Raw genomic sequence first — 9,457 nt, forward strand, 5'->3', positions numbered from 1 at the left:
CCCGGGTCTGGAGAGGACAGTAAAGGGGCCTCAGTGTCTCCTTTGCGGCTGCCCCACCCAGTCCTCCAGGACAGAAAGGCAGGCAGGAAGTGAGAGTCCTGGACAAACAGTGCGCAAGTGCTTGACACTTCCTCTGTGTTGTCACCAGGGTATAGACTGAGATGCCCTAACCTGAAGCCAATGTGGACTCAGGAACAGCTCCATGGCGCCACAGAAACAAACATCTAAGTTGGGGCTGAGGATAAACCGAAGGCAGCTTTGCAACGTTTTAAAAACTTAACCAGGCCACTAAAATTCAACTTGGCCAAAAATTCACCATGACCTCACTCCTTTTTATGAGCAGCTGTCCTGATACTAATCCTGCCTCTTTCCGTAATCCTCTTTGCATAAGACTGAAAGAACATGGCATGAGCCTAAAGCAAATACACTCTCCGAGAGCCGCGTGCTTCTACAGAATGTGCATCGCAACCGCAATTCGATAGTGCGCTGGTCTAACATCTCCGCTGCCGAAACGCGAGCCCGACTGTGCCTCTGTGTCCACGGCCGGGCCCTGGCACAGCGCCTGGCACAGGCAGGCGCTCAGAGCGTGTTTGCGGGGGGCCCATCAGCGTGCTGCAAATGTGGGACTAAGAGAACAAGTTAGGTCTGTGAAATGATGTCCCTTCTGACGAAAGCTAGAGAAAAACATCTAACACAGCTGCTTCACAATAGAGAGTGCCATGGCTGAACCCTGGGGGCACATCTGCCCTCCTTGAGGACAGCAGCAGAGGTGTCACAGAGAAAACCGAGAAAGGGAAGGAGATCTGAGTTAGGAGAAGCAGCCAGCACTTGCTCTCCCACTCTGGTAACCGTCTCGTGGGCGAGGTGAGCACGGACCCCAGTCTGCGGGCAGCGGTGCAGACACAGGCAGGCTCCGAAACGCAGCAGTGTGAGCGGAGCCCGGCACACGCAGGGCCAGCTCCTGCCCGCTGTAACTTTCTCTGGTACTAGCTTCGCTCTCCTGCCTTTCCCATTGGCAGAGGCACAAAAATGACCCCAAGAGTCAGGTTTCTAACTCGCTTGAAATGCTGTGGCTTCTCTCACCCCTCTGTCTACCCCAAATGATGGAATGTTCTGGGTGGCTAAACAATTGAATTTAGAGAGGAAGTGATTTGATACCATGAGCCTTGCTGGGTCCCCAGCAACAGAAGCTTCCTAGAAAGGCCACAGGTGGGGTGGGAACTTCTATTGACCCTGGAATATGGAGCCTGGGAGAAGAGAGAGGGGTCTCGACACCAAGGCCAAGGTCCTTTGCAGGCCGTCTGTCACCCTGCACAGTGTGCCGACAACAGTGAGCATCTCCTGGGCAGCATATTCTGCCCTGCCCCGTGGGGACATCAGACCACGTTAAGGATGGAGCCACAGAATCTGGGGTAGCAGCACGACCCCCTGACTCGAGTGGTTCCCGCAGACCCTGCGGGGCCTGTCGGGCGTGCCCCAAGGCATCTCACAGACATGCTCAGTGCTGGGGACAGGCCGGCCCAGCCATGCCCTGCAGGTTTAGGCCACTGTCATGTGATTTCCAAGGACCATAGTAGCTGGCTGAGGCCTTGGGTCCCTGCTAAGAGACGGGGGTGGGGTGGGTAGTGAGGAGCCAGAGGGAGGTTTTCCTGATTACTTGACAAACATGAGCCCAGCCCTGAGCTCCAGTCCGGCTCTGACAACATCATATCACAGTAAATCTCAGGTCCATTTGCTTCCCTTCCCCTCCTCTCTCCCCCGGTTGCCAATCTGTCTTCCCTTATCTGGCATTGATAGTGGGGGCTCGAAGTGTGCCCTTTGGTCTGGAGGCGTGAGAATTCCAAGAAGCTCTCGGGAGCAAATGACTCCATCAAGGCTGAAAAGAGCCACCTTGTGCAGATGCGCACGCTTGGCCGCCACAGCTCACAAAGCGCTTCCAGTCTTTCCACAACCGCTGTCAGCACCCGGCACGGGGCTGCGGGGCCAGGATTCTACTCCTGGATTCTCGTTTTCACGGACACATCACCAGGGAGCTGAACTCTGTCCTGTGCTGTGTCCTCTGCTGCATGTGACTCCTTGGCAACCTCTGAGGACCCTCGTCAAGGCCCAAGGACCTGAATCCCTGCCTCAGGGTGCTCACTTGGTCCTCCCTGTTCTAAAACAAGAAGAGAGAGAGAGAGACTAGGGGACTGGGTAGCATTTATGCCTCCTACATAAGCACCTCGGACCAACACGAGGAAGAGCAGGATTTGCTGATCACACTGTGCTGGTCTCATTCCAAAGCGGCTCTAGACCCCCTGCTACTAAAGCCTGACACTCCTGTCTAGGCCTTACCCGGCCTCCCATCCCAGTTAGGAGGCTCCCGGGCTACCCCCAACATCTGGCTCACCCGCACCTGCACCAGCACCTTTGTTTGCACAGTTACCTCCTTGAAGACTTTGCTGAAGCCTCTTATCTGTACCGCAGCCTAATTCCCTTCAAGACGTGCTCCCAGGCCACGGTTAGGGAGCCTGAACTATTTGATGTCCTAAGAGCCCCGGCGATGTGAAAATGACCAGCAGGCTCAGTTATGTAGCCAAGGTTAAACATCAACTGTGGAATTTGCAAATGGGTAAATACCATGTAGTGCGCAGGGAGCCAAAGAATCTGTTCAAAAGCAGCTGCCCGGTAAGTGTCAGACGGGGCCTTAGTTACGCAGCAACACAGGCGGGCTGACAAAATACACCCTGGTGTTTCATAAACCTACCGAGGCAGGGAGACTAATCGAAACAGCTCTCCTGTCCAGGAGAAAAGTCCATATGCAGAGGAGATAAATGAGAAGAGCCTGTGGGCTGTGGAGCATCACAGAAAGCCAGTTTCCTCTTAGAGATGGAAGTTAAGTTCGCAGTAACCTGAAATGCCCCAGGCCTCTCCAGCTGGGACAGGCAGATGAGGTGACATCAGGAACACTTTCCACTCCACGCACTGCCTGCTCAGGACGGACTTCAGGCCCCAGAGGGGGCTCCAGGCCTATTTCTGGGAGCTCCAAGGATGTCTTTCAGTTTCTCATGAACAAAACTCATCCTGCCAAGGGCTCCACCAGACCCAGCTGTGTCTTGTCCACCCCCAGGGCAGTGGACGTGTGCGCTGATGTGTTGTGAAACCAAGTAGATCCCTCCCCACCTGGCGTTTGCCGCCCAGCGCGTTTGTTCTAGGACTGCAGTGAAAGAGCTCTTGGAGAGTCTGACTCGCTGGTCCCACCCCCTAGCGCCCAGGAAGGTCTGGACCAGGAGACAAACCTAAGCATGTGACACCACAGGTCGCTCGGGATCATCCTCCTCCCCCAGTGACCAAGGTTTCATTACTGGGTGCAGCTGATCTTGCCCAACTGCCTCTTCTTGGGAGAATTCATATAATCATGGCTGGTCAAATCTCCATGTTGGCCAGACCTGTGAATCCCGGTTTGGGCTCAAACAGAGTTCCCCATTTCAAAAAAAAAATTAGACTTTTTCTATCTTAAACTTCTTTCTTTCTTAAAAGTTCAGGTGATGCTTCTGGGCTGCAGTCACAGAACATGGACAATTTCCATGGCAACAGCAGGTGTTAATGATGTCCTGGGCTCATGCTTGTGTTGTTATAATATGCTGAGAATTAAATTAACTCAAATAATGGCTACAAAGCAATCATTTTAATTTAGAGAGTACATACTTTTGTAAAAACTATGAAATGTCTAGAAATTTTTTTACAAACAACAACTGTGCAACCTTTGATAAATTATCACACTGCTCCGCCCTCAAAGAGACAAGAAGAAACAACCCCAAATTCCTATAAACTCTAACCCTCAATGAGGCTCTGTAAGCCACACCTTCCCAAATGTACCCTGGCCATAAACACCCATAAAAAGAAAAAAGAGATAAAAATTCTTGCTTGAGGAATTTATCACCTGCCTCCATGTCTGTAAACGTTCCATGGACACAAAACACAATCCCTGGAAACCACCTATATTTTTGCAAGAAAATCATTTGGGCTGAGGGTTTGGAACCCAGAAATGGGTTCCTAGTGTGTGCAGTTGTCTCAACACAAACGCACAGGAGCAAGAGTTCTCCAAAGCTGCTCCTGCAAGTGTTTGCAAACATTTGCACAAGACTCTTGGGTGGAGAAAATGCATTATAGGCCAAATTCTGCTTTTTCCAATAGCACTCATATCAATCAGTACATCGCATGCTCCACATCTCCGTGAGGGAAGCCAGGTAAGTATTAACTGCCTTGCAAATACAAACACAGAAACGCAGGTAAGGTCAGCCCTGCTCAGTAGATAAACCCCAGACATGAGACTGGCTGGGTCGGCTTGTCATAACCAGATCACTCTTGCATCCAAAGATAAAGTTTGTCTCCTTGGAGATTGGGGAGATTTCAGCATAGTTTGCTTTGGGGCCAACTCAGAGCATGGGTGGACCAATTCTAGCTGTCCTTGACAGATAACAGCTGGGGTTCAGCCAGGAACTTCTCCCCCACCAACTCTGCTCCACAAGGCAAACTTTAAAGTGCAGGGGAAAAGAATCCTCCATTTCTCAGCAGGGTACAGTCTGGCCCCCACTGTGACTTTGTAAGTCCCCCAAGGGAAAAAATCTCAATAGCAGGTTCAGGTGCTAAGTGGAGCAGCCAGGTGGGATCACTCAGAACCATGCTGTGCTGGTTATTAAGCTAATTTTCTCTTGGCTTCAAAATCCATCCTCTACTTAGAGATGCTGGGGTTGGGATTCTGCAAACCACATCCCTGCTTTATGCCGTGATAATCTCTGCCCATAGGGGGCGCCAGCGGGAATCCTCCGGGCTGGAAGAGGAAGAAGGAACTGGCTCCTTGCTTGCTTCCCGTTTGCATTCTGCTCACCTTCTACGGGCTTCCTAGGCCTGTCAGGAAGGCTGCTGGCAACCTTTAGCAGCCCTTTTTGTTCACCCAGGCAGTGGCAACTCCTTCCAGAAAAATTTGAGTCCAGTTTTTGGTTTTTCTAACCCTCACAGAAGCAGCCTCATGGGTGTCCCCTCAGAGACACCAGCCAAACAGCTCCCCCCTCTCAGAGGTGGGGACACTATCTCCACAGGAACTGTCCTGGGAGCTCGGCGACACCAGCCCAACTGAGCATCGTCCCCACTCTCTCCCTACTTCCAGAGTCTGAGATTCAGCCCACAGGTCCCTTCTCCCAGTGTCTAACTTTTAATGCGTCCAATTTCTCCCCCTTGTCCCCCCAGCCTCAGGAATGACAACCACTCCCTGCAGATGCTACCGCCACTGATCCCTTTTGTGTTTTCTTTCTGCCCTCTTCAGTTCCCTGGTTAATCATTCTTTACATTAAGTTATCTCCAGTAAAATAACTGGTGTGATTTCTGTCTCCTGTCTGGACTGGAAGATTCACCCACATTTACGTCCTAAGCATCTACGGCTCAGACTAGCGCCAGGGACTGCCCGACCCCAGCAGACCACACGCAGGAGGGCCGACCTGTGCATGGAGGAGCAGGGAGGGGCAAGTTCAAATTTAAAGGACATAGTGAAATTTGTGGCAAATGAAGCTTATTTGCTGTACAGTCTTGGGGGATGGCTGCAGGGACCCCTTGCTAAACTTGTGAATGTTTCTCCTTGCTGGCCAGTAGCGAGCTGTACGGAAGCGTCCTCACGATAGGCTTGCGGGAAAAGATGATCTTGTTATAGTTGGCAGTGGGACATTCTCTGGAATCTGTGTGTACGCGTGTGGGTTCTGGGGTCATGGCGGGACTCATGGCCAGTACAGAGTAAGCACCCCACAACGACAGCGTGGGCTCTGACGACATGTCCCTGTACACGTCACCAGAGGACTTGGACGACTTTCTCCTTTTCAGCTGAATGACGCCAGAAGGCTTGTTTTGCTTGCGGCGGCTCTCCTCGAAAGTTCGCGTGCATTCCAGTTCTCTCATTTTGCTCTTCTCAATGAGCCTTTTCACTATCGGGGAGGTATACGTGACATAGGCTGGCCAGGGCTCGTGTTTTTCTAGCAGATTCAGGGGAAGTCCAATGTTCTCTGTGAGTCCTACCAGCAAAGAGAAATGAAGACCATTTAGAGGCACTCACATGCAATAATGCAATTCTTCAAAGAGTGGGAGGGTATTGGAACCACATTTTGAAGTCGCCTTCATTATGTATCCCTTGTATTCAGTGGGAATAGAGCCCAGGCCCAAGCTGGGGCACAGAATGACGTTCTGGAGAGTACATCAAGTCAAGAACAGCAGAGTGCTAAGCAGTGGGGGACTTGCAGTCAAGCAGGTGTGGTTTCAAATATTTGCAAAACCTCAAATTGTTTTACCCCTGAACTTCTATTTTTTCTTTTCGCCAATAAAAATGGTTACTCTGTGGTTATTGTAAGGCCTAAATAAAGTAATATATTTTAAGGACTGGGAACAGTACAGCTTAGAGCTGGAAAGCATGGGCTCTGCACCTGACTGCTCCAAATTCCTCCTCTACCCAACTTCGTAGCTGTGAGCCTTCAGCAAGTTTCCTAACCCTTCTAAACTTCAGGTGCCTCATCTGTAAAATGATAATTAGAGGAAGACCATGTTGGTAGAACTTTGTTGTGGATTAAAGATAATTCATGTAATGTTTTTAGCACAGTGTGTGACATAGTAACCAGGAAATGGTAACTACTAACCTTTCAGCTATGCACTATCTCATTTAAACACTTTATAAGGTAGGTATTGTCCCCACTTAACAGAGGGTGAAACTGAGGCTGAATAGCTTGCACAACTAACAAGTGGTGGGTTTGAACTCAAGCTTAACAGGCTCAAAAAAAAAAAAGACCCTTATCTTTTCACAGCTGCTGGCCAGACCTTTTGGGTCCTCAGGGGAGGGAGGCTTTACTAGAAGTTCAACTGTTCCTGATTTGCAGATACCAAATCATGGGTTGGTCAGTCCTTCCCTTCTTCCATTTGCAACTTCACTCTACCTAACAGAAATGCCACAGAATGTCTCTCCTGCAGCTGCTGCCTTCCCCCATGTTCCCAAGTGGTGCACCCTTTCCCTAATTCTGTATTTTTTTGGTCATTTCAATGGGAGTTTGGGAAGGAGGGAAGTTAAAAGATTCATCCTGCCATCTCCAAATTGAATTCAGTAAAAAATGCTGGAAACGGGGATAATCAAGGGAAGATGCAGATTATACAGTTACTCCCGGGCTGCCCCTCGGATGTCCAGGAGCCGGAGCTTGTCTGGGACAGACCCGTCAGTAAAGCGTGTGCTGTGGAAGGCTTCCACCTGCCCGCAAGACTCTGCCTGAGGAAGGCACGACGTAAGACAAAACCTCTCACTAGAAAATTCCCAGCAAGGCTTCCAAACACAGACTTGGCTGATCATCCTTGTCTCCTCAAAGCAAATGCAAAATGCAAGGGTACCACAGGTTAGGGCATTTGCACGGATCTGGTAGAGAGGAAACTAAAACCGCCTGGAGCAACACTGAGGGAGGGGGAGTCTTCCATCTCCTGACCACCCTGTGTTCTCCGCTGGCACTAGAGTGACTATCCACGGTGCCCTATATTTTCCCACCCCAGCCCCCCACCCCGCAAAATCCTCCAGCTTTAGCCAGAACCACCGCAGGAGCTTCTGTCGTTAATGCGCCCAACCCTACCTTCTTCTGTCTTCATCTTCCTCGCAGCTGTCCTCTCTTTCGTTTTTACAGGTTTCTTCGCATCAGAGGTCCACGTTCCTTTTGGAAAATAATACTTGTTAGCCAGAGACTCCTCAAACCAAACTGAGAAGAAAGTGATCAGCAGCCACCCTGCAGGTCCTAAGTCCTGTGGCGTCTGCATGAGGCTCAGAGGACTCCACCCCCCGGGAGAGAACATTCCTTCCACGGAGCTGGAGAGAGGCCAGGTGAGCCCCTCAAAAGCCTGCAGCGCGGCCTGGCTCAATCAAGAACCCCAGACTGGGCCGGCCCGTGCCTCACGTCTGTGATCCTAGCACTCTGGGAGGCCAAGGCAGGAGAGTTGCTTGAGGTCAGGAGTTTGAGACCAGCCTGAGCAAGAGCGAGACCCTGTCTCTACTGAAAATAGGAAACATTAGCTGGGTGTGGTGTTGCGTGCCTGTAGTCCCAGCTACTCGGGAGGCTGAGGCAGGAGGATCGTTTGAGGCTGCAGTGAGCTATGATAAATGCTACTACACTCTAGCCCAAGTGACAAAGCGAGACTCCATCTCAAGAAAGAAAAAAAAAACAAACAAACAATAAAAACAACCCTCAGAGAATCATGACAATCTCTAGAGGTGTTCTCCTTTCTGGTCTCTTTGCTCTAAAGGAGTGAGCACTGGGCAGGCCTGGGGGCTGCGTGGAGGTTGGCCCACGAAGGGAGGTGAAGAAAGAAATGTCCCCATTTCAAAACCATGCCACCTTCTCTTCCAGAGTGCAAGTGTGGTCACGTCACTGCAAGTGAGTCCAGTTCCCACCTTCCAGCCTGCCCTTTGTCAGCCTGGAATGAGGGGAGGAAGGTGGCAGAGATGGGCAGCTGCCGGGACTCGGCTGCCGGAGCCCAAGCCCAGGCTGGCCGGGGGAAGTCTCCGTGTGGCCCTGCGGTGGGCACTCTGGAGCAGTGGTCCTCAAACTTGAGGGTGCGTCTACCTGGGGGGCTTGTTAAGACCCAGATTGCTGGGCCCACCTACAGAGTTGCTGATTCAGCAGACACTGTCCTAAACCAAAAAGGGAAAGGAAAAAAAATCGGAGATTTGTAAGGTTGTTATTAACTACGCAGAGACAGGAAATGGGTCCAGGAGATCTTTTCAATTCCTTTCCAGTTCTAAGGTACATGCTTTTACCCAAGAATTCATTACTTACATATTCAGTTGACTCTCGTTCCTGTGTAAAACACTCCCCTGAGATCCTCAGTGCCCAGGTTTTCCATACTCTTTTCTCCTAATCAAGGAGCTATCGTGAAATCCAAGTGAGTGTGTCATTGACAGGGGCAACCTTAAATTCCACAATTTCTATAAAGTAGTCATAAATTTTGGCTTTTTATTATAACACACCTAACAAAGGACAGCATCCTGGAGATTCATTGACATTCATTTAAAAAAAAAAAAAAAAAAGGCTATTTTTTGTCAAACCTATTTAGAGACAGGGCTCATGGAGTCCATTATAGATCTTAGTGTCAATCTTCCACAAGGCATTTCCAGAATTCACAATATCATTTTTGTGAGGCTAGGGAGGAAATAATGCTCAAATAGTTGTCTAACCTAGAAAGAATTTCATGTAACAATTTTTCTTTAATTGGAAGTGAAAGTATCTTATTTTCCCCCCCAAGACCTATGATAGGGTCTCAGAATTTAAGATCATCCATTCCAAGTGCCCCATAACCTAGAGCATGACATTCAAGTGGCCACCCAGCCTGCGCCTGTCCACCTCCAATGGAAGGACTCTGGACTTGCCTTCCACATTTGTAGCACTGTTAGAAATTTGTGCTTCTCTCCATG

The 9,457-nt window shown here is 50.0% G+C and overlaps 1 protein-coding gene across 1 annotated transcript; it reads right to left on the reverse strand.

The window, feature by feature from the left end:
• Positions 1-448: 448 nt before the first annotated feature.
• CDRT4 (CMT1A duplicated region transcript 4) lies at positions 449-7,806 on the reverse strand. The gene is made up of 3 exons (XM_069482501.1): positions 7,626-7,806; positions 5,599-6,041; positions 449-562 (listed from the first exon to the last, which is right to left on the reverse strand). Exons 1-3 carry the CDS (start codon positions 7,804-7,806, stop codon positions 449-451), a joined length of 738 nt encoding a protein of 245 aa, XP_069338602.1.
• Between the last annotated feature and the right edge of the window lie 1,651 nt (positions 7,807-9,457).

Source organism: Eulemur rufifrons, chromosome 9 (assembly GCF_041146395.1).
Source record: "Eulemur rufifrons isolate Redbay chromosome 9, OSU_ERuf_1, whole genome shotgun sequence".
NCBI lineage: Eukaryota > Metazoa > Chordata > Mammalia > Primates > Lemuridae > Eulemur > Eulemur rufifrons.

Bases quoted from the DNA above. Each gene is read 5' to 3' on its own strand.
- CDRT4 (XM_069482501.1), bottom strand. From the start codon at position 7,806: ATGCAGACGCCACAGGACTTAGGACCTGCAGGGTGGCTGCTGATCACT. The intron at 6,042-7,625 runs GTAGGGTTGGGC...CTTTGCTGGTAG, and splicing joins GAAGATGAAGACAGAAGAAG to GACTCACAGAGAACATTGGA. The intron at 563-5,598 runs GTTTAGCAAGGG...TGCCTGTGCCAG, and splicing joins GCAAGGAGAAACATTCACAA to GCGCTGTGCCAGGGCCCGGC.